The sequence below is a fragment of the Amblyomma maculatum genome, chromosome 4, assembly GCF_055883805.1.
Source record: "Amblyomma maculatum isolate TAMU_Amacu chromosome 4, ASM5588380v1, whole genome shotgun sequence".
NCBI lineage: Eukaryota > Metazoa > Arthropoda > Arachnida > Ixodida > Ixodidae > Amblyomma > Amblyomma maculatum.
This window is the reverse complement of record NC_139347.1, coordinates 5,050,146-5,075,702: the sequence shown is the minus strand read 5'-3', so window position 1 is coordinate 5,075,702 and position 25,557 is coordinate 5,050,146. Positions and strand designations below refer to the sequence as shown.

The following is a 25,557-nucleotide window of genomic DNA, read 5'->3' as shown; positions in this document are numbered from 1 at the left end:
AGGATTGTAGTGGGAGGACGGCCGAAAACGAGAAAAAATGGGGAGTAACCGGTAGTCCGCTGTACTGCAGTATTATAGGCGAATGTGACGAATAGTAGAACAGTATCCCAATTTCGATGATGCGATGTGATGTACATGGATATCATATCCGATAGGGTGCGATGAAATCGCTCAGTCAGACCGTTAGCCTGGGGATGGTAGCTTGAGGTTGTGTTATGGAGGGTGGATGACGCACGAAGAACTTCGGATACGACTGTCGATAAGAAGGCCGTCCCGCGGTCACTTAGAAGCACCCGAGGAGCGCCATGACGCAATACAATTGACCGCAAAAAGAAATTAGCTACTTCTTCAGCGGAACCAGTCGGTACAGGGGCCGTCTCAGCATAGCGTGTAAGGTGGTCGACAGCTGTTATAATCCAATGGTTACCCCCATCTGAGAGAGGTAGGGGACCATATAAGTCGATGCCGACTACGTCGAATAGCGTGGCGAGACATAGAAGAGGCTGTAGGAGGCCAACAGGGGAAGAAGTCGCTCGCTTGCGACGTTGGCACAGATGGCAGGAAGCGACGTATTTAGCTACGGTAGAAGATAGGCCAGGTCAAAAGAATCGTCTTTTCACGCTGTCATATGTTTTGTCAAAACCAAGGTGACCGGCAGTAGCGTCGTCGTGGAAAGCCGCCAGTATACGTGGGCGAAGTGCACGCGGCACGACTGGGAGCCAACCAGTTCCATCAGGGCAATACACGTAGCGCCGTAGTATGCCATCTTCGAGCTTGAAATTGCGAAGCTGTCGGCGAAGCCTAGCATTGGGCGGTTTCGAAGCGCCGATAAGGCGGTCGATGATGAGCCGGCAGTAGGCATCAGCTAATTGTTGCGAGCGGAGTGCGTGTTAGTGCTCAGAATCGTCAAAAGAAACTGTTGTGATATGCGTCGGGGGAAGAGATGGTCGGCTGTGGTGAGAGGTGGAAATACGTTGCGAAGAAAAACAGCAGGCTGATTCCGTAAGTGGGCAGCGAGAGAGAGCGTCGGCGTCTTGGTGTTGGCGGCCCGATTTATAAACGACGTCGAAGTTGTATTCTTGCAGGCGTAAAATCCAGCGGCCAAGCCGGCCTGTCAAATTTTTCAGTGAAGACAACCAGCAAAGAGCATGGTGATCGGTCACATCTGTGAGTGCCGACCATAGAGGTAGGGGCGAAACTTTTGAACAGCCCAGACGACGGCAAGACATTCCTGCTCGGTAATGGTGTAGTTTTTCTCAGCTGGAGTCAAGGTCCGACTGGCGAAGGCAATGACTTTTTCACGCGAAGTTTCATCGCGCTGCAAAAGAACAGCTCCAAGACCGTGACCACTGGCATCAGTGTGCAGGATGGTAGGATCGCTGTCGCTGAAGTGGCCAAGAACGGGATCTGATGTGAGGGCGTGCTTTAGGTCGGTAAAAGCAGTGTTGCACTGTTCAGTCCACATGAAAGAGCTGCGCGCTTTAAGTCGTTCATGAAGTGGCGCCGCAATAGTTGCAAAATGCCTTATGAAATGCCGGAAATATGACGTCAGGCCGAGGAAACTGCGCAAATCTGCAGTTCGTTGCGGGCGAGGAAAGTTCAAGACCGCGCTGATTTTATCAGGGTCTGGACGAATGCCGTCATGGCTAACCAGATGTCCCAATATTTTAATTTCTTTCTGTGCAAAGTGGCACTTCTTGGTGTTGAGCTGAAGGCCCGCTGAAGAAAGACACGTCAGGACTTCATTCAGGCGCGTGAGATGGTCGTTAAACGTTGCCGAAAAGATAACAATGTCGTACAAGTAGCGTAAACAGGTTCTCCACTTTAGGCCACGAAGTACCGTATCAATCATGCTTTCAAATGTCGCTGGTGCGTTACACAGGCCAAAGGACATAACATTAAACTCGTAAAGTCCATCGGGAGTTGCGAAAGTGGTTTTTTCTTTGTCGCCTTCATGCATAGGCATTTGCCAGTAACCTGAGCGGAGATCCAAGTAGAGAAATATTCGGCGCCTTGGAGAGAGTCAAGGGCGTCATCTATTCGCGGCATCGGGTAGGCATCTTTACGGGTAATTTTGTTGAGTGTGCGATAATCAACACAAAATCGTACCGATCCGTCCTTTTTTTTTTTAACTAATACTACAGGGGAGGACCATGGGCTTGTTGATGGACGAATAATATCGCGACTGAGCATGCCATTCACATTTTCTTCGATTACTTTTCGTTCCGAGAGAGAAACCCGATAAGGTCGTCGGCGTACGATCGAGTTACCTTCAGTAATGATGCGGTGGTGTGCGACACTAGTCCGTCCCAGTGGTGGGGAAGTGGCATCAAAAATGGCTTGATTCCAGCAATTCTTTGCGTTGATGCGGCATGAGGTCCGGACTGATTGTCTTCGACAGTATGATAAGAGAGATGTGCTATGAATCACGTTGCTGAGGTAGCGGGGCGGTGAGCACCATCACGGACATAGGGTGAGCATCCACTATGCATGGCAGGGAAGTTCCTTTAATCAGCACGAGGGATTCACGGGATGTGTTCGTGGCAGCTACTATCGCTGAGCCGCTGCGGAATCGTACAAGACTTGATGGGAAGGCGATTCCACGTGTAAGATGACAATGAGATGGTGCTATGATGGAGTCAATCCCCGTCAGTGATGTTCCGAAACAACGGTAACAAGTTTTTCGCACTGTGGAGGCAATACAGAAATCAACTGCGGCAATGAGTGAATGACGTCCTTCAGAAATGTCAGATGAAAAATCACTGTCTGTCATATGAATGACACGGTCGCCACAAGAAATTAACGCTGAAGCGGTCGACAAAAAATCCCATCCAAAAATCATCTGATGCGCACATGGTGAAAGCACAGCAAACCGCACATGGTGGCGGACGCCGTCTATAACAACTCGAACTGTACACTTTGCTGAAGGATGTAGAGGGACGTCATTTGCTCCACGAAGTTCAGGTCCATCATATGGTGTCGTTACTTTCCGCAAACGGTGGCACAAATCAGCGCGAATAACAGAAATTGCAGCGGGGAAATGGAGGGGAAATGGAGGGCATTCTTCTGTGCTGATGTTGCTGGGAGGTTCCTCTATTGGTGACAATGGTTCAAGGGCTTCCATTGAGGATTTTACTGTAGCATTGTTGAATTTGTAATTGACTCGTATATGTTAATTTAGGTCCAATTTGGAAGATGCAAATGCTTGGTAACCCGGGCGAGATTTTAAGATTGTCTGGGGCCAAATTTGCTCCTGCCCATCGAAATAGCCGCTGATCAGACTTGGATACCAATTTTCAACCAATTTGGTCAAAGTCAATTTTCGGGATTTTCGTAACAAATTTTAAAGGTGGCCTAAGCTAGCGGTCAATCTCCACCATGATGAACAATGGTCGCTATGTTGGTTCATATGTGGACGCGTTACACCATACTAGACTCGCTTGAATCTAGGACACTCTGTTGCTATATATGAGCGTGAAGAGGTCAGTCCAAGGTCAGGATTGGCACCCCATTCAACTTTTGCAGCTTTGGCAATGAAGATGAACTTTCGCTCTAAAACTGAAGCAAGTAACGGCATCATCAGCTAATTTTACAGGAAAAAGCCATTGATAGATAAATCTTTTGGTCCATGGATCCGAGAGACTATGCTACACAGTTATTCACTTAAGGGCGATGGCCGCCAGCCTTTTTTGATTAGATGTACTTCGCTTTGGATGAGAAGGCAAGCAGGCACTTAAATGCACTTTCCATAAAAAGAACCATCCGCATGGGTGAAAGCAACCAGATAATTGTTTTCAGACACAGCGATATTCAGATGGCGCCTTCAGTGCCCATTAAAGTCACAGCATTTGTACTTTTTCATTTCTGTAGATAACAAAATAATATTTGACGAACGATGAATTTTGTTGTGTTTTTGATTGTGATCGGGTTTAGTCGTTGTGCTTTGAAAGATTAATTCTGTTATAACAATACAGAGAGGCAAGACCTAACACACCATTTTTTCTTTTTATTTCTGGTGACATGTACGTAGTGTGCTCATATACGTACCTCAGAGTGTTGAGTACGAGGTGCAAAAATGGCAGGCAATTATCTCGACGTGGTCCTGGTGATAATGCAACCTTACAAGGCACAGCCTCAAGGTTGGGCCACTGCACCAAACACACACATACACACTTGACACATTGTACAGTGCCTAAAATTGACCTGGCGGCGATCACTTCGTCACAGGCCGGAGTCGAGACAGACACACGACGCTGTACTTCACTGAAAGCAGTCTGTGCAGGAACATGAACCGTCACTGAAAGGCACTCTGCTGGCGTCCAGCCTACGTGACTGATGCGTATTCCCCTGCACACCGAACGCTCGTCGCTTCGTAGGCGCTTGGGTACTTCTTCCCTGCAAGATAGAAAGTGAAAGATTTTGCGAACCAAGCGATTTAGGATTATAGAAAGTGAAAGATTTTGCGAACCAAGCGATTTAGGATTAAAGAATTGGGCAGTGAGAAACTTTGTCCCTTTAAAGGTAGATCTGTTTTCAAAAACGTCTGATGATTTTTACATGTATTGACTCTCGCAGTCAATAAGCGGCAAGACTGTGAGTACTGACAGGTATTTTCAGGAAGATTTCGGGAACGTAGATTGCAATTAACAGTTTCATCTGTTTTTCTGCGTACCTAGATTACAATTAACCAATTGCAATAATTTGTTGCATCTGTTTCTGTTTGTTCGTGTACCTAAACCTTATTGTAAATTTAATGCTGCGTTTAATGAGAATGTTCTCTTTCAGCGCCACGTGCGCGCTCAAGAAACAGCGGACGCATACTACCTACGTTTTATACTTTGCCACTGACAGTTCGCGATGCTGGAAGTACCCGGTTGGAAGTGTTCTTAGTATTTTTGTCGATGCTCTGTTACCAATGCGTATTCACGTTTCTGCACTCCAAATTGTATATCAAGAATGTTTCGAGCAGAAGCGCGTTGATTATATGATTCTAGACACGACTGTGCAAAGTAAACAAGGTTTTATTAAGACGCCTTCTGTAGTGAAACGTCGATTGGGCGACCAAGGCTCCCTCTAATCTTTTGTTGAAGTTTGTTTTATGACAAGGCCTCGTCAGACATATCTTTAATGCCTTGCTACGTTTGTAGAATGTTCGTTTCGGAATCTTTATCCTATATGCGTATCCGTTTTTTCTGTCATAATCAATGCTAAAACAAATACAAAATGCACAAAACAAATTTATGTAAAGTGTATACGTTTCAAACCGTCCTCTGTTAGAAGCCGGTAATAAATTAAAATAATAACGAAATAGAAATAATCATTCGATAGTTTTTCCAAAGATAACCATTTTGTAGACACATTGCACAAGGGAACAGTATCATAATGCCTCAGGAATTTTTTTATCTGTTTTATTCGTGATATTGTAAATACATAGCCGTAAGCGCGTATATATATAATATATTCGCCACCCTATACTCCCTCACCCCACAGTGGTAAAATGAATAACGTGTACGCACAGGAACGGATCGTGTCGTCTCTGGTGGCATCGAAATCCCAGGACGAGAACTTGTCTAGAGGCACAATGAGCGCTTGTGGCACGGCACCACCACACTCTTCGTCCAGCAGGTCGACACCATCGTTCTCGCTCCCTGAGCTCCTGTTGAAATGTGGCACTTTCAGTGGGCACCAGAAGATACATCATCAAAGTTTCCACCAGCATCAAAAAAGCAACATGCGAAACATTTTTCGCTCATTTATATATTATCTGAGCTCCATAAACTAGCCAAAATACAAAAAACGAATTACATTTCTGTTGGCGCTCGCATTAAAGCAATGCTTATTGGGTACTGTTTTGAGTGCTAGCTGCCTAAAAAAATTCTATTGCCTGCAGAAAAACGCCCGCAAATTGTCCACTTTTACGAAACTGATGTGATGTCTAAAAAATAAAACATCCAGAAATTGAAAAGGCTGCATTTATCCTTCGTACCAGTGTGCACTGCGCGTCTACGCCATGTGTTCTGTCAATGATCACCTGCACGTCTCATTTTCTCCGTCGAGAACACTGTAGTCATACTTGCGGCAATAAATGCCACTACAGTTAGCCAGAGCTTAAAGAAGCTTTATATTTACTTCATTATGTCACCATTTCGTTCAGAATGAACACCAGAGTTTTTAATTTATGACCCCGTTACCATTCTCTAATCTTCCATTATTGTTATTTTAAAGTATCTCAAGCAGCAGCGCTGACAGGAAAGTGGGTGCGCTGAATCTCATGTCACCATCTGGGAGCTGGTTTGGTTGATGGTTCACGGCTATGAGAGATCCCTTAGTTGAGGGGTTCGAATATTTTGACCACCTGGATTTATTTTACGAGCATTGACATCGCACAAGACACGGGTGCCTCGCTTTCTGCCTCCATCGAAAAGTGGCCGCCGCAGCCGGGAGCCGATCCCGCATCCTTGGGTACAGCAGTTGAGCGCCCTAAACCCTGCGCCTCTACCAGAGGTGTAGCTGACAGTCCGCTCCCAGAAACGATGACCTTAGACATTACAAGTTGCATAACATGCAGCGTGGACGTTCTGTGATCCCTTAGTGTAATTAGCCTAACTTATACCCCTGTCACATGGACAGTTTCGATCCTCATTGAACTCGATCTGCATTCAACTCAATGCAGATCGAGGTTGTCACACGGCAACTTTCAAGTGCAATCGAGCTCGAGCCTGCTTGACTTCAAGCTGCTTCCTCATTCGATCTTGAGATTTCAAGAACACTCGAAAGAGGTCGTCGACACACTCGTAGAGCACATAAGGAAAATTTCTCAATGCTCATTGAAAACGCCCGTGTAGCATAGGATGCTTCAATCCTTCTTGAAAGCTTCAATGCAGATCGAGTTCAATGAGGATTGAAAGTGACCGTGTGACAGAGGTATTATAGTTCAAAATGTAACGCAATTTTTTACGCTGAGATAGAAGTTTTCGGGGGCATTCGCCGTTCGGTAGACTTCGTGTTCAGTGGGTATTTCAAGTGGTTTAAAGCCGTTATCAGAACCAGCATTACTGCACCTTATATTGAACGAAGGCCTCTGCTGTATTCCTGCAATTAACCGCGTCATTCGTTGCTGCCGCCCAGTAATCCCCGCAGAATTCTCTATCTCGTCTGTCCATCTCCGCCCCTTGCTACACTCGCCTGCTATTGGAAGGTAGTCCGTTGCCATAAACGACCATAGGTTACCTAGCATTCGCGTTACTTGTTTAGCCTATGATCGTTTGTCTTTTCTATATGTTAGAAGTTGTCTAGCCGCATTCCATGTTATATTTATACTGAATATGGCGATATTATGCAGCCTTTGAGGCCTTACTCTGTGCCTGGCAAATTGGTTTGTACTTACCTGTCACCATCTTCCCTCCACGGCGTTCTTTGGACTTTGGGATTCGATATGTGGAACGGCGAGTTCCTGTAGATTTTTTCTTGGCCTGCATATATTAGCATTTCATTTTGTTGAGGAGAATCTGCTCCATTTCTCACGAAGTAAAGAGGAATTACTTAAATTTCATGTCCACTTTCACATTTTTCTTAATAGGCGTAACGTCCCAAATGACTCCTTTATGAAAGACGCCGTATCATAAGCCTTCGTATGAATTAGGACAACTTAGGACTCTCTATAATGTATTGACCCCGCACAGGATAACAATGCCTCCAATTTCACCTCCATTAAAACAGAAATGTACAAAAGAAATGTAACCCATATCTTCAGTCTCAGGAGTCAAATGCCTTCCGCGGATCAAATACGATAGGGTCTGATATTGCATTTGCATTTATCGTAGGCTTATTCACGGAATCACGAGCAGCTTAAATGAATAAACACTCAATATCTGAAGAGCTCCAAGGCGAATCCAGCCGATTGTTTTATTATTTTTTTCACACACAGGGGCACGCTGTATTGATTGCATCATGAAAAATGCACCGCCGAACATATATCTGATAGTCAAGACTCTCAGTTTTATTTTCAGACCATACCATAGATCAAAGTTCATACCATAGTACTTCTTTAACTGCTCTTATGCCAAACAAGCGTAGGGCGCCTACCTGCTTTTTCGTAGACTTCCATGCACGCCACCAGCTCCTCTTGACTTGGCTCCCACATTTCGAGCTGCAATACAAGAGTGGTACAGAGCCTCCCACTGTTAATCAAAATTCATTTAAAAAATGAAAACCTGCTTGCTGGCGACTGATATCACAAAATAACCAATCTTTAGCAATTACAATGACCTAAGAGGCAACCTCTTTGTCTCAAATATATATTGTTTTTACAAACGTTCAATTCAAGGCAAGGAGAAGCATTTTGCTTTCGGAACCGTCATAACGCTATAATCTCGTTACCGAAGCAGGACCGACAGTGTCTGACTGTTGCTTTCATTTTATGGCGGATGGGCAAGCCACCCGTATTGCGCTCAACCGGACGTCACGTTTCTTCTTCTAATACGTCCTTTGCAAGCCCCGGTGCTGCTCCACAAGATAGCGGCGCATTGTCAAGAAGCATCGGTGGGCAACTTGTTTCATCACACTTTGAATGCCAGAAGCTATACGGCGCCAGTCCCTTAGCGGCGAGTCGCCTTTGCACCGCGGCAGATTTGAAGCGAGCGATCAGCGCGCTCACTGATTCGACCTCTCGGGCCCCCGTCACGTGCTGCCTCCGGATCGGACACTTGGAGTGCCAGCGACGTTTCCAGGCTAGATATGCGAGTGCACTTTCTATTGAGACCGAGACCTCCATAAGCGTTCGTCGAGTGTCGGGCCGCTCACAAAGAGAATACGCATCGTAGTTTCCCCTGCAGTTGCTGTGCGACTACAATTGTGTCTAGCTAGTATTACCCGGCCCCCGTGCCGAGTTGCTGTAATTATGTCTTTTACATAGTGTATAAAGACGCCTTTGTTCATCTCTTTGACGCTCACTCGGTTTCATTGCTACCGCCAAGGAAGCAGGCAGCGAAAAGGGTGACGTGAGCTACGGTTCATACTCCGATTGGCGCAACAGAGTGCGTAATAAATCATAGTGGCTGTTTTTCACTATCCCCTAAAGCTAATTGTGGTAATTGGGCGTGGACGAGAAAAAGGTCTTCATTATTGCACACTAGTATAACACGCCTTTTTGAATTCCAGCTCTAGTTTTATGGCGTTGCCTCCTAATGTCACTCTATCCTGAAAGCATAAAAAATGATTGCTTTCAATTTCCACCTCATGATTGATATAATAAAACACATTATGCTCTTGGACTGACCAGCAGTGCTGCAAATTGGGAGTCTGAGCGCCCTTCGAAAGAGGATGACTTTTGAATGACAAATATTTCGACAACGGTGCGCAGCTCTGCATGTCTCTGTAGTACGATGGCGATCTGGGAATACTCCGAAACTGCCCGACGATACCAGGGTAAAATCTTTGGATGGCCATTTCTAGAAACTGAAAAACCAATCAGGTTTGTTGAATAATGGTGTCCATGAAGGTCTAATTTCTGACGAACGCTTTGATGCTGGCAATCGATTGCTGTAATGGGTGCTTGAAAAATTCCTGCCTGCAAGCAGTTTTTGGAGTCAGCGATAATGACACAACAGGACCACGTATACGCGAGCATAGAAAACTGCGCAGATGGTTAGAACCTGGAGGAAAAACTTGGTTCGTACTGAAAAAGAAAATTTAGCCATCGTTTCTCATTAAAATTCAAAACGCGTCGCTATCATCAAAATAAAGTAAACTTGTGGCGCTTTCGCTGGGAGCAGCCATAAACTCCTTACTCTAAGGCAGAGGGATCACTCAACTTTATAATGTACTGACCAGTGAAACCCCCACTATCGAGTAGGGGAGCTAGAATTGTGGACAGGTGCTAGTTGCGTGTCAGCTTTTGTATTCTTTTGTGATTATGTAATTCTATATATATGAAGTGCAATAAAACTGGCAAATTTAGTGTACATTTAGCCCCTATACGACCTCCATACATCTCGCAGCTACTGTGATCATCGATACATCGCCTTTCCGGGTTGGTACAAAAGCTTCGAATGAGACAATAGTCCTCGCTAATGCCCCCTTCTAACGCGTTTGTATCCAAGCATACACAACGTCTATCCACTGTTGGCCGTGTCTTCTACTTCACTGTTAAAACTATTTTCCTGGTGCAATAAAGAAAATCTACGATTGACCGCTTTTAAATGTTCCGTTGAATATTCTTTCCGGACTCCATAAATAAATGCGAAAAAGTAAAAAATACCATAAACAGGACCGAAATATTCGCTGCTACAAGAGTCTTCACATTATGCAATGTTACTAGCTAACGTTGAAATTATGCTACTGCTCACTGTTTCGTTCTTGAATAAGAAAGCAGAGTATGGTGATATCAGTTGTATATGTACCATCAACAGATGGGGAAGGAATAAGAATGGGGTGAAGACATGAGCTGGATGGGAGCGGTTCCTTCAAGCGTTCTACTACTGGTGTACATAGCTATCGAAAGAGTGACAAGTGACAAGGAACTGTGTAAGCATCAGCTTTTACCGTGATTCTATTTATAACGAAACATTTACATACTTATATACACCTCGCATGTGGTTGCTTCTGCCTGAAAGTTTGTAATGGCTTCCGCCCTACCGCACCAGCAACCTAGTAAGCTTCGATCGTTTGCCGTGGACGGTATAATCTGCCCAAAACACGAAAAGCAATAAGGAAGAAGCAGTGGTGGTTTGTGTATTGACCTACTCTCTTGACGGGATAGGGAACATCGTAAGTGCGGTTCTTTGAGTCTTCAGCCCCACCCCCGTCGAGGTTCCCGGCCATATTGTTGCCCGTTCCTGTGCCCGCCGCTGGTCCTCCCCGGTTGTGAGTGGCGTAGGGCGCTGGATAGTAGACGGGCTCCCTCGCTTGCGACTCGTGCGACACGGCCAGCATAAGGTCTCCCTTGCTGGCGTCGCAACACTCTGCCACCACCATGCCTGCGTCACAAAATCGCGAGGCATAGCCACAATCATGACAATGCAACACGCGATACCTGCTATGTTCGTGCACTGAATAATGAATCAAGTTTGAGAAACGTGGGCTAAATGAAAGAAAGCTTTCCTAGCCGCAGAGTTGCGACAGCCGCAAATCGATAGAAACTTACGTGCAATTACGCAAGTAAGCAATGTATTCTGAAGCACGGGGCTATTAGGCAGCACTGCGTTTCAGCTGCTTCCCTCGGCTGTTCAGACTAGTTGTGGGGTTGCGTACTCGCTTGCTGATAAGAGAGTTCGTTAAGCGAATTATTGTGGCAAAAATAAATTTAACCACTCTCTGAGGACCACGTTCATAAAAAACAATTATTATGCTATTTGAGAAGTGCACGATTTCATGCATTCTTAGCCGGTATTAGCAATACGTCTGTTTCTTGAAGCCGGTATAATAATTTGCTTAGTACAGGAATATGAAGAACTGCAGCTACTATATATTTTGTTTCGTGCTTCACGTGTCCAAAACGAAGAGAAAAGCTATGGAAAGTTTTAAAAACACGAGTACCGTCACCGATGCGCTGGCGTGGATCGTAGTTCCGTCTTCGCAACACGACGCATACGACGCCGACAACGATGACCAGGACAACAATAGCGCTGACAATGGGCACCGTTACAGTTAGGTGTTTGTAGAAGGCGACCTGGGGATCCAGGAGCTCGTAGCTGCGGGAGGGAAGTTCTGCAGAAGAAGGCGGATAATGTTCATTTTAAAATAATCTATTCTCAAATATAAGCAGAGCGATGTATAGTCTACTGTGATCTTTTAATTATCGTGCTGGAGTCTTTCTCAAAACAGACAAGACAAGTATCTCATGGCTACACTGCACGTCTCGTGGTCCTGGTGTACGCCTATATTCTGCTTATAAACATCACGCAGAAAGGAACTATTTTATTTACTTGCTTGATTAATATCAATTTAGATAAGTAAGGAATGAGTCCAGCGCGAGAAAATGGATAATACACTATCGTAGCCATTTCACTCAGGGGTGCTCTTTTTAGACGCTACGCGTAATTCTTCAAGACTTAACAGATATTACATATAACCTGCAAGTACAATAGCTTTGCTGTGATCGTTCTTGGTCAGCTCAATGGTCATGTAAGGTTTTGCGATTTCATGAGAATTACGGACAGCATTATGGACGAGAAGTGATTGCCTGAGCTCATAATCGTTGAATAAGGCCGATTCCACGTACCTCCTGTCAGAGTAAGGGTCGCAAAGCTGAGCTCCACTTCTGTGGAGCCTGCATCGTTATGGGCTGACATGAGCAGAATGTACCACGAGCCTGGAACCAGGTCTGCTAGTTGGACGAGCTGCTGCTGCGGTACGACGTTGTTGGAGTGGAGCGTCCACTCGGATGAGGAAGCAGGTGACGAGGGCCGTGCCTCCGGTCGGTATTGAACAACAAAGTACGAGACCGGGCAGCCGCCACTCTCCCATGCGTCCAGGTGCAGAACCACGAACGTTGAGTTGATTTCAAAAAGACGACTCGGATCGGGCTCTACGGGACCTGTGGGAAACAATACCAGAGGCCATGACGCAGGTTGCGGTAATGGACGTTTACGCAAGAATTCAGAGCTTGTTTATCTTTTTTTTCATGAGTGATAAACCCATGCTTCAATAGGAGCACCCCGGAGCTCACGGTAGGTTATAGAGAACACAAGTTTCTAAAAAATTAAGAAAATATATCTTTCTAGGTTTCGTCTCCATTGTTTACGATGTGTTTAAATCCTCAAAACTAATTTGATATATATATATATATATATATATATATATATATATATATATATATATATATATATATATATATATATATATATATATATATATATATACATATGTGTGTGTATGTTTCGTGTAGGGATTTGAACCATCAAGTTGCCAGATATATTATAACCATAAGCCGCCCGGTTCTGATTGTCGTTTAGCAAACGCATCTCATATGGCTATCTTAAACCTGGTGCTTGAACTTAAGTCTTTAGACCAGCTCATCTTGAATTTTTTGGCAGTTTAAATCGCGGGCGGCTTGAAAAATACCATTTACTGGAGCTGGGGATATAGGAGTGCGTTTCAAATTCTTATTAATCCCCTTCTTACACTCTTACGAACAATGCTCTCTCCCGAAGAATGCGGTTATTCTTTTTTTTTTCTTCTTTTTTTTTTCAAGAAACTTTATTGGCAAAACCAAATAAAATTGGCTTTGGCTTTCCCATTTTCATTTCTCCTCATTACGAATGCACTTTTTTGCCTCTTCATGTGCAAACAGCCATACTGATATATCAGTAGCACATATAGACCAGATTGGCGTCAAGCTATTTTAATAGACCTTACATCGTCCTCTTCTGACTAGTAGCATGTGTTTGCTGTAATGAAGCGTCAAAACTCACGCCCTCCATTCGTCCGCACACTCAGTGTCTCTCCTTGGGGTCCTTTACCGGCACGATTTGCGGCACGTATGTACACAAGGTACTCTGTGCCGCAGCGCAGGTCTGTGAGGGTGAAGGCCCGGCGGTCATGTGGCACCGACACCTCGTGCCACTCGTTGCTAGCGCTTCCCTCGGTCTTGCAGTAGAGCGAGTAGCCTGCGAAGTGCGCGCAGTGGAGGCCGGGGAAAAATAAACATGTGGCAACCGCGCGCTGCAACGTTGCCCTCCATAGCTATAAAAGAGTGCACCTTTCCTTCAGCCTCAAGTATCGGTCCCGACCACGCGACAAGACGCAACAGTTCATGGCAACTGAGAGAGCAAGTTTTGTAGGAAATGTGCTCGCAGAAGAAACAAACTTCTCAAACATTGCATTCTGCTTTGTACCAGTGGATGTGAGTGCATGGTCTCAAGTACAAAGAATTGAATCACTGGTACGGCGATGATTAAAGCATACATTAAGGGAAAACCTTACATGTTTTAAGTGTGTTTATAGTATATCCTGGCGTTTAAAACTTTATTTACTAGAAGGTCAGAGAAGTCATAGCAAAAAGCAGAATGTTTGACACGTGCAAAGCTTCACTACGAATTTGTAGAAATATCCGAGGTTTCATTATTGAATCTGGCCAGGAAATGCCATGTCAATATAATTTTTGAGTCATAAGAGCTAAGCAGCAGCCTCTAGGTTTTCCCTTTTTCATTTCCCTGCACGATACTATTTGTTTTCACATAACGGCATTGCTCTTGTGTTACTGTACATCAGTTCCACAAAAATTCGTGAAACTTATTATGCCATAAACGAGAGTTTGCGTAATCTAGTGATGCTAAAAAGAGAAACTGCACTCCCTATGGAGTAGGAGTGAAGTTTTTAGCGCATGAAAAGCTGGAAATAATGTTTAATGAAATAATGTTAACTGAATTTTTGGAGCAATACTTCTCAATTAGTGAAGTTAATCATAGAATGCTAATTTTGCATTCATGGTTTAGCGCCTCTGACGGATATCGGCTACGAGGGACGCGTAGTTTAGGGAACCAGTATAATTGGGACCCCCTTGGGCTTTTTAACGTACACCAAAATAAAACTGCACATGGGCGTCTTGCGCTTCTCCTATATTAAAACGTAGCTGCCGCAGCAGGCATCGAACTCGCGTCATCGGGATCTGCAGTCCAGTGCCCCAACTACACTGAGCCACGGTAGAACGGTGGTTACAATAAGGCTAAACGGAAAGAGATGTTGCAGAGTGAATTTCCTCTCAGTGTCACAGATTTTTGCCTTCAATTGACAAAATCAAATTCTAACCCAAAATTTATTGTGAACTATGTTACGCTGTTGACAGCCAATGTGAATTCGCGTAGCTGGTTCGGAAGTTTTATTATATAAAAGCGAAATCACAACTCGGGCCCTTATAACAGGGATCTATATTTATAAAACTCGTAAGGGTTCTTAAGCCATAGGCAGTAGCTCTCACTGCTTAACTGTTTTCTCGTAAAAAACTGAAAAAAAAAGCAATAAGTTTAAAGATGCTTAACCCCATCAGCATCACGATGATAGAAAGTGTATTGCTGTTTATTGAAATTATCGCCAGTGTTACAGGACACCTACAGAAGTTGGGGCTGAAATTTCTAATGCTGTGCACAATAAAAGAAGCTGTTTATATTATTATTCCATAATATTCTGTGATCTGCTGCAAGAATGTAGTTTCTATCAACCGCGTCCTATTCAGTTCATTGTGTCAGGTTGCATGCACGCAGGTATAGCCACGGCTGCTTAAAGGTAAACTGCTTTTGCAATATTTAATTACTGAATATACACTTTTTAAACTAAAAGACTTAGACTTCATTACGGGGCTGAAGGTGACTACTGTAAGAACTAAGTACACGGCTTGTAGCGGTTGCAAAAATGAACTTTTTCGTCTAGCTTTCAACCTTGCATTAGCGTAGACCGATGGGCGAGTTGGTACGACAGTCTAGAAAAAAAGCAGCGCACCTGCACAAACACGAGGGAGAAAGAGACGAGACACAGCGCTGATGTCTCGTCTCTTCCTCCCTCATGTTTGTGCAGGAGCACTGCTTTTTCCTTAGAACCTTGCATTGTTTCTGCGCGCGAAGAAAGCACAAACATACAGATTGCTCTTTTCTGAATTCTATATTCCAGCAGTATATGACTACATTAAATTACCGTAGTATAATGAAGTTCATTAAGGCTTTACGGAATGTAAATCGAGCATAATCCACTAGTGGCCACACATGCCATTTCAACGCTTGAATTGTCCTGAGATCTGGTTCGCCGCCTCTTCTCAAAGTTGTTGTATTGAAAATAATTACACTCATTTTGTTAAGCACATAAATAAATATAATCTCAAAATGCTTTTAAAAAAAGGCCACGATAATAGATGTGATTATATAGATTCAGGTCTTAGTGATTTGGTTATATTTAGTATATCTCTTGACGTTAGAAAACTGCCTTCATCAATGCTCTCCTTTTTATCGTGGAGCCAAATACGATAACGATTCCAGAAGCATTAGCGTAGAGTTCTCATTACTGGCTTGTTTTGAAAGCAGCTCGCGCTGCTTTGGGAATATCGTCCGCTATAATGAGGTTTAAAAACACGCCATTGTCGACATTTGACGCTCGAAAACGCAGATGTAATTAGCCCGGTGCCACCTGAAGCGTTATAATTGTGCATTACGCATAACACGTCGAACAAACCTTCTGTATGCTTAGTTTACCATTTAAAAAGACGAAGTAAACTTTATGCAAATCTGCATTAAAAACGATCCGCTGTGTAATTGAGTTGAAGTCATCTCATTTTCTATGTAGCAATACATCACTACCGCTTACTATACGTAGAAAGTAAAAGTCACTAGCAAGAAAAGTTACGTTATAATGTTTTTCTTCTTCCTATCTTAACTTGTTTTTGTAAGGGGGCAGGGTGATGCCCACGTATTCATTTCTTTCTCCGCGCTAAAGATGTCACAATTTGCACGCGTTTTTGGAAATAAAGTTATCTAAATAATTATCTCTAAGGAAAATAAAAATAAACCTTGTATTCATTGTTGTCAATCGGGGCATATGCGCTACAAAAAAGTTAAGCGAATAAATGGAGGTCGCTAAACATTTCACTGCTGGTGGCATGGGGCGGAGGATTTGGTTTCGTCTGTTGACAACTTCCTTTGTTTTTGGCAACGCGGTCAAGATCCCGCGTGGTGTGATACGATATTTGATCGGCCAACTACATGTTTCTTCCGTTCTATACGCGGTTGAAATGTGTTTTTCAGCTGTGCAAAGAGCCAAGCGTCAAACGTCGTGCGCCGGCAGGCCTCGACATTGTTCTCGACCGTTAGCCCATTTTTCTGGTATACAAGTGCGTTCGCGTAATTCTGGGAAAAAGAACAAGCACGTATTAGTTTACTTTACTGTCCTTCCGAACGAATCTTGCTGAATGCTGGCCAATCGCGCTCTAAAACGCCCGGGCAGAATGCGATCAATTGCAGCGCTTTTAGAGATTCTTACTCGGCACTGAATTTGTCTTAGTTCAGTAGGCCATGTTGAAGCAGCTAGCTCTCTCACCAAACGGCCCCCTAGGTCATGCCAGCGGCATGATCGCAGAAGTAAAACAGCCTCCCTTGATGGAATTGTTATATAGCTCGTTCAAAAGCTATCGTATCCCAAGCGAAAAGTGTTCTTACTGAATAATTTAAGCGCCCTTTATGAATATTTGTGCGCCTTGCATGAATATTATTTTGTGGTACAAATCGCGCTTTGTTACTTTACATACCACAGGACTCATTCGCGTGTTATTGCTAGCTTCTTTGTAACATAGTTTTGGTGACACTACTACACGGCTAGGCGGAAATAATGTTTTTTTCTTTGTCTGGCCGAACACAGCAAAAACTAAAGATGTTTGTACTTGGGATGGAAATCATCCAGCCATGCACGAAGCTCGCGCCTGCGTTGCTGCTTTTACTTATAACTGCCTACCCTTCGTGGGGCTCGCACTCGATTTTGTGAAGATTAAAAAAAAAAAAAGAAAATGATGATTGTAATATGCCTGCATTGACCCGATTTTCAGCAAGCTTACGTCCTATGAGTTTCAAGCGTTTTGTAGGACTTAGGTCGTCCGCAAGTGGCCGTGCCAGTTCACTGAACGAAAATAATTGCAAGCATGCTTGCCGGTACTGTCATCTTTTTCAAGGCAAAAATTGCTAATAGGTGCGTGTACTAAGGAGTGCCGCATATTGTGTCGGATGCGAATATGGCTATCGCAAGATTTGAAGCAAACATTGCACAGTAGCGGGCAGCTTCCCGCCACTCTTTGCAGCAGGGACACCCGGCTGAAAGGAGTGCTTCTGCCCACCAATCCAGGCGCGCCCCACCATCACGTGCCTCCTTGACGTCACATTGTTTGCAAACATGAAGAGGTCTATTAGGTTATTTTCAGAATACAAGTTTCTGCGTGAGAAAAAGTTTGCGGTCCTCCTGAGCAAGATGGTCGAGCTTGTAGGTTGAATACTTTCTGGCTACGCTGCAATGCAGAGGTCTGTCCGATGTAAAAGCGGTTAACGAGGTACCGGTGTTGGAATACCAGCGAAAAATTACGAGTATGCCTCTCCACATGTCAGTTGATAGTGTTCGTGGCCGAACATAGGTTGCGCGGCGTGTTGGTTGAAATGAGTAAATCAAATGACATGGCCGAGATGACAGGTGTACGAACTAAGATATACCTTTCATGTTGCACGGGAAAGTTTTAATTGAACACGGGAGCCTTCATTGTCGAGTTCTGCCCGCTTCTCTCACATATTCACGTTTGTACGATTGGGTTCAAGCAACCATTGCATGTTTGCCGCCTGGTGTTTCCCATGATATATCTTGCGACTGAATGGCGATGAGTAAATGCAAGGTAATGCACGCCAAAATAATAGTTTAGATATTAGTCAAACTTGATGAACGGGAGAGATGATTCGAAGGGCAGTCGCAAGCAGGAGCAATTAAGCTGTCGGGTCAAGCCTCTAAAGGAGTAGCTAAAGTGTCCTCCAAAAATTTGAAGTGAAATATTTACTAGCCCCGTCGAGACCAGATTACGGGCACGGTAAATCTGACTATCAATCGGAGGAGTGGATGTATATCATATACGTGACGTACCACGTGACTCGCCACCGCAGTTACAGAGCCCGCTTGCTCGCCTCGGGTAAATAAAAGCGCAATGGCTTTGTCTGACGTTCGCAGAGAACCAGAGTAGAGCCCCGTCCGAGAACCAGTGCTTCAACTGTGTATCAGACGCGCAGGGTTGAATCTGATGATTCTTAGGATACACAACTTGCTCTGCGGTTAAAGTTGAAATGATGGCAAATTGCATCACTGACCATCCAACAGTACTTGTCACTGTAGAACCTAACGCGGAATGAATGATAAAAAAAAAAAAAAAACATGTGGTTGTCTACATGAGTCCAACCTAGGTCAGAAACACAGCATAACAAAGCACAGAAAACAATCGAATTGCAACAGAAAAGGCAGGTGAAGTAAAGCTACATTAGCGCGAGCTACTTGCAGGGGTGTCATTCTTTCTCGGGGTTCAGACAGACGGTTATACTCGAGTTCTGTGGTTAGTATTACCCAAAAATTCTAATTTGCTTGGTAAGCAGGCAAGATTACGGTGGTAGAGATAAAAAAAAATAAAGTTTACACTGAAGGAAGATGCAAAGGAAGCGTTGTGTTTGTCTCTTACCGGTGATGGGTGCCTCCTGTAGGTTCTCGTTCTCCCAGTTAACGGATATAGACCTGGGCGTGGTACCGCCTATCCGAAGATGTGGGGCACTTGGTGGATCTGCAATAGTGGCGTAGAGAGGAAACGTGTAGATAAAGAAAGATGCAGAGCAAAAACAGAAAAAAAGGACAAAAATGAAGTATAAGGAGCCGCAACGGATCAATGCGACGAAAGGAGAAAACGATCAACTGAAAGGAGGCGCCACATGGAGACGGCCGAATAGACAGAGACGGAGTGTTCATGCGACGACGCAATATCGTGCCAAGCGTGCGCATGTGCAGTTAGTTGGAGGCGTCCTTAATAGAGGCCTGGCCCAAAGACACCATTGATGGTGGAGGGTCGGCATTATTGTGGCTGGATTAATATATGGCTATGGTAAGCCACGCCCATCAGTTGATGATGAAGGAACTCCTGGCAGGGAGGTGGATGAGATCTCGAATAAAAGCTTGACTGAGAACGAAATAAAAAAAAAAGAGTGGGGTATAGAGCGCTACGGAAATCCGGAATAGATGACCGATGTCCACAGGGCGGTCAGGAGGAGAGCCTATTGAACTTCTGACGTTCGCGACGGGCAAGCGAAATAAACCTATTCATCTCCCTCGACATCATCCCACAGCCATGAGCTGAGATAGATTGGCTTTTATTGAGTTCTTTTTTTTTTTTTCGTGTGTGTAGCAGAAACTGGGACGTAAGTAACTGTGGTTATCGAGCCAGTAACAAGCGTTACCGGGAGAAAGCACACAGGATTACTGCTTCGCATAAACCAATTTTTTTATAAGACTGAAAGGCAAATCTGCGGTATTCCGAATCAGCTAGATAGATTCATTGTAAAGTATGTCCTCAAAACATATTGGGCTCATGAGGCGTTTAAGTCTGTTTGTAAGATATTGTTAAGGCTAACAGTATAACCATGCCCAAATTCCAAACTGGTAGCCTGCTTTTTTAGCGCAAATTGTTTGCGAACGTCTAAACTCTTTGGTACACACATTGAATTATTTTAAAGTTATCACAAGTACCTGATAGTTACTATAATCAAGACACACTACGTTTCCCTCTTCTTGTATCTTAGCTACACTCGGTTATAAAGTGTACGACAGCTGTCTGGTTTCAGATAACACCCATATAACGCTGTCAGATTTTTGGACATGAGTCACATCATTAGGGGATATTTCTTAAGATGTCACAACACAGAACCTCATGACTCGCGAACCAAAGCAAATTCTATGAGTAGTGTCGCACAACGCCATCTTTGTGTTGTCGTCGATAATAAGTCTAACAACATGTCAATTTCGTGCGGTGAAAATTTTGAGATGAAGCTAGCCATCCGTTGCTTGCTTCGGCTATACACGTATTGCCGTTCTGCGGAAACTGCAGCAACGGAAGGGCCGGGTGCGTCACTCAAAAATAAAACACAACTTTACGAGTTCGAGCATGAAGCGCAGTACGGAAATTGAAATGAAATATTAATAAAATAGTTTTATGGGTTGAAAATACTTACAGTAAACAGCGTAATACATCGATGGCATCCGTTGCGCCACCTTTGTTGCGTTGAATAAGATAACTTAAAAATTCGCCGCCGCGTAAATGCTTAAAAAAGTGTTTAAAGCATGCAAAAAATCGATTGTTCCTGAGAGCTGTCACTAAACCCAACCTAAAGGTAATATACACTCACTGAAGACCGGAATTGATTACGGTGAACCAGAACAGAAGTTGGCCACCCTGATGCAGCAATTGGTCGCAACCTCTCATGATTACTTCTATAAAACCCCGGCCTTCAGGCACCACCAGCTGTGGAATAACTGACCACGGCGGCGGTCAGACCTGTGACGCAGCAGGGGGTGCTAAGAATTCCTGGCTCCGCTGGACAGGCCGCCATTGGAAACTGACCCTGGCGACGTTTAATGCTACAACCCTAGCTAGTGAAGCTAGTTTAGCAGTGCTGTTAGAGGAACTAGAGGGCATGAAATGGGATGTCATAGGGCTTAGTGAGGTTAGAAGGCCGAATGAGGCATACACTCTACTGAAGGATGAGTATGTACTGTGTTATCGAGGTCTACCAGAGAGGCGACAACTAGGAGTAGGTTTCCTTGTCAAAAGGTATATAATGGGTATTCGATAGTATTAATTCGATAGTATTAATGAATTCGATAGTATTAACGAGAGGGTGGCAGGCATCGTAATTAGGCTTAATAAGCGGTATATACTGAAGGTTGTACAGGCCTATGCACCTACATGTAGTTATGATGGCCAGGTATTTGAAAGCTTCTAAGAAGATGTAGAATCGGCAATGCGAAAAGTAAAGACGCAGTATACTGTACTAATTGGTGACTTCAATGCCAAGGTAGAGAAAAAGCAGGCAGGAGACCAGGCAGTCGGAGACTATGGCATTGGATCTAGGAATAGCCGGGGCGAGTTACTAGTTGAGTTTTCAGAGCGTTATCAGTTAAGAATCATGAATACCTTCTTCAATAAACGGAAAAACCGCAAATGGACATGAGAAAGTCCTAAGGGGGGTACTAAAAATGAAATTGACTTCATACTGTGTTCAATCCCCGCCCTTGTGCAAGATGTAGATGTAATCAGGAAAGTGCGATGCAGTGACCACTTGATGGTGAGGTCCCGAATTAGCCTAAATTTGAAGAAGGAACGCAACAGATTAGTAAGAAAGAAGTCCATCAACGAATTAGCGATGAGGGGGAGGGCAGAAAAGTTCAGGATCTCGCTACAGAATAGATCGATATTCAGCTCTAACCCAGGATGGCCACATTACCCTAGAAGCAATGAACAATAATTTCAGAGATAACATTACTGCGTGCGGTGTAGAAGTAGGTGGTAGGATCGTTAGAGACGATACCGGTAAGTTGTCTAAGGAGACGAAAGATTTGATTATGAAACGAAAGAGTATGAAAGCTTTCAATCAAACTGACCAGATAGAATTGGCAGAGATATCAAAGGTTATCAATAAGCGCAAGGTGGCCGATATAAGGAAGCATAACATGGAGTAAATTGAGCATGCTGTAAAGAACGGGGGAAGCCTTAAAGCGGTAAAGAGGAAATGGGGCATACGCAAAAACCAAATGTATGCGATAAGGGACAAAGCGGGCAACGCCATCACGAATAAGGACAAGATAGTCAGAGTAGCCAAAGAGTTCTATACAGATCTCTACAGTAGGCAAATCAGTCAGGACCGTAATGAGATTGGCGGTAGGGAAAAACAGTCAGACGTTCCACCAGTGACGAAGGACGAGATCAAGAAAGCATTGCAAACTATGAAGAGGGGGAAATCAGCTGGAGAGGATCAGATAACTACCGATTTGTTGAAGGACCGAGGGGAAATCGTGCTAGAAAAGCTGGCCACCCTCGTATACGCATTGCCTGGTGTCATCGACGGTATCGGAACCATAGAAGAATGCAAACATTATCCTCATTCATAAGAAAGAGGACGCTAAGGACCTTAAAAATTACAGCCCAATTAGCCTACTGTCTGTTACGTATAAGGTATTTACTAAGGTAATCGCTAATAGAATCAGGACAGCCTTAGACTTCAATCAAGCAAAGGATCAAGCAGGTTTTCGGAAACGGTACGCTACTATCGATCATATTCATACCATTAATCAGGTGATAGAAAAACGCTCGGAATATAACCAGCCCTTATATCTAGCATTTATTGATTACGAAAAAGCATTTGACTCAGTAGAAACCTCGGCAGTGATGCAGTCATTGTGAAATCAAGGGGTAAACGAGCCGTACATGAAAGTGGTGGAAGATATATGTATTGGCTGCGCAGAAACCAGTTCTGCATAAATAAAGTAACAAAATTTTCATAAACAAAGGTGTTAGGCAAGGAGACACGCTCTCCCCAGTCCTATTCACAGCTTGCTTAGAAGAAGTATTCAGAGACTTGGAATGGGAGCAGTTAGAGATAAGGGTAGAAATACCTGAGTAATCTGTGATTTGCTGATGACGTTGTCTTGCTGAGTAACACGGGCGATGAACTGCAAATAACGATTGATGAACTAGACAGGAAAGGTAGAAAGGTAGGCTTGAAAATCAATACGCAGAAGACTAAGGTAATGCTCAACAACCACGGGAACAGCAGTTTCCATTCGGTAGCGAAGCACTGGAATTAGTAGGCGAATATATCTGCTTAGGACAGGTAGTAACCGCAGATCTGGACCATGAAAAGGAAATAAGAAGAATAAGATTGGGATGGAGCGAATTTGGCAAGCACTCGCTGTATATGACTAGCAGCTCACCGGTATAGCTCAAAGGGAAAGTATACAACAGTTCCATCTTACCTATACTCACCTATGGCGCTGAAACGTGGAGGCTAACCAAGAGAGTTCTACTTAAGTTGAGGACAACCCAGAGGGCTATGGAACGAAAAATGGTAGGGGTAACATTAAGAGATATGAAGCGGGCAGAATGGGTCAGAGAAATAACTCACGTTACTGGACTTCTAGTGAAAATCAAGAAAAAGAAATGGGCATGGACAGGACATGTAGAGCGAAGAAAGGATAACCGATGTTCGCTTAGGGTAACAAACTAGATTCCAAGGGAAGGAAGGCGTAACAGGGGGCGCCAAACGTTAGGTCGGCGGATGAGGTAAAGAAGTTCGCAGGGGTCAAGTGGATGCAGCTAGCACAAAGCCGGGTTAATTGGAGAAATATGGAAGAGGCCTTCGCCCTGCAGTGGCTATAGTCAAGCTGATGATGATGAATTGAATAGTGTTACCGTTGTCATACCGACACATCCTGGCTGTGTTCGCGGCTGGTTTTGTCGCTATTAAGAAGAAAAAACATCGTAATATGCAACCTAAAGGAGAACATGCGCTCTTATTCGTTTTGATTCAACGTAATAAAGATGGCACGACAGACGCAACTGCATGATCAGAGGATTACTGCGGGCAATTTTAATCCCGCAAACTGTTTGTTTGGATATGCATTTTAGTTTATGCACAGTAATGCATACTGAAAATAAAACATATAGCTTTATTGACTTTCTTTCTGTTGTGTTTTATTTTTAGTGACGCCACCCGTCACTTCCGTTGCTGCATTTTTCGGGAAATGGCAATACGCCGGCGATATACCGACAATAAAGGGTGAAGCTTTTTATACTGGTTTTAGGCAATACTGTCTGTTTCATAAGACGTCAATTCACAAATTTGAAGCAGAGAAGACAAAATATCAAGGATACTTCCTTCGTCGTTCAGTGTTGCGGTACAAATCTTTTGTGCAGACTCCGCAAATTCCCAAAATGCAACTCTATACGCATATTTTAAATGAGGAGAATGTAATTCAATCAAATAGTAACTTGGACATTCAAATGACACAATGAAACAGCGTAAATTCCATTTCCGCCCCAAGATATCAAAATCTGCGCTTTGTACTACTGACGCCTACGTTAGGGCATGCGTGCGTGCATAAACTCTGTCGTACCATTAGACTAGGCCTGATTTATTATATACGACCTTAATTTTGCATGCATAAACTGATATTTACTAGTAAAGAGCGAATCCTCCACTTTTTTCTTAACTCAACGAGTGCCTTCAAGTATCCGTTTTCATCCGGTTATTAATGTTTGGAGTAATTCTCCTGTGTTTTTAGACTCCTATGCAAGGCAGAAGTTTCAATGAAGTCGATTTCGCGGAACTTGACTTCTATGTAATTGTTCTTCGAAGCTTACGTAGGACCTATTTCACCCAGATGATGAGAATGCAAAACTGTTCTTATAGACAGAGCGCCCGGATGAACAGGACCTAAGAAAACTCGTTGAAAGTGCAAGGGTGCCAGCGTTCGCCAATACGGACTCGGGCTGCTCCCAGGAAAGATTTTCAACGGCATTATCTCTGCCTTGAATGTTGCATGTGTTGTTTAAACAAAACATGCATTGCCTTTAGTCATCAGAAGAGCAAATGCTGGCTCAGTGATGCGAATAACAGACAAAAAATCTGGCGTATTCGTGCACGTGATTAAGGCCATTGCGAACGGATAACTACACGGGATTTCGTCAATGTAAACGGCGGTACATGGTAGTGCCGCCGGATGTGAGATAAAATTGACAGTCGGCTAAGTCGTAGGACAATCACAGTTGGGACGCACCACTGCTAACTAGTCTTCCGAACAATGCCTATGCGACCGGCAGCTGTCATCAGCTTCAGTTGCGGTAAAACTAAATTTCCCTTTTTTAAATTTTGGTATCATCATCATCAGCCTGACTATACTCACTGCAGGGCAAAGGCCTCTCCCTTATTTCTCCAATTAAGCCGGTTCTGTGCTAGCTGCCTCCACTTGACCCCTGCGAACTTCTGAACTTCATCCGCCCACCAAACTTTCGCTGCCCCC

At 44.0% G+C, this 25,557-nt stretch overlaps 1 protein-coding gene across 1 annotated transcript in view; it reads right to left on the bottom strand.

The window, feature by feature from the left end:
* Positions 1-4,021: 4,021 nt before the first annotated feature.
* The window catches only part of LOC146190233 (cell adhesion molecule Dscam1-like), a 279,224-nt gene continuing 257,688 nt past the window's right edge, over positions 4,022-25,557 (bottom strand). Inside the window, exons 19-27 of the mRNA XM_084599751.1 lie at positions 19,175-19,273; positions 13,413-13,607; positions 12,221-12,535; positions 11,536-11,706; positions 10,744-10,976; positions 8,086-8,149; positions 7,388-7,472; positions 5,517-5,656; positions 4,022-4,395 (exon numbers count right to left, since the gene is read on the bottom strand). Of these exons, the coding sequence (XP_084455877.1) occupies positions 4,325-4,395; positions 5,517-5,656; positions 7,388-7,472; positions 8,086-8,149; positions 10,744-10,976; positions 11,536-11,706; positions 12,221-12,535; positions 13,413-13,607; positions 19,175-19,273 (1,373 nt within the window). The 3' untranslated portion in view covers positions 4,022-4,324. The remainder of the gene's footprint in view (positions 4,396-5,516; positions 5,657-7,387; positions 7,473-8,085; positions 8,150-10,743; positions 10,977-11,535; positions 11,707-12,220; positions 12,536-13,412; positions 13,608-19,174; positions 19,274-25,557) is intronic.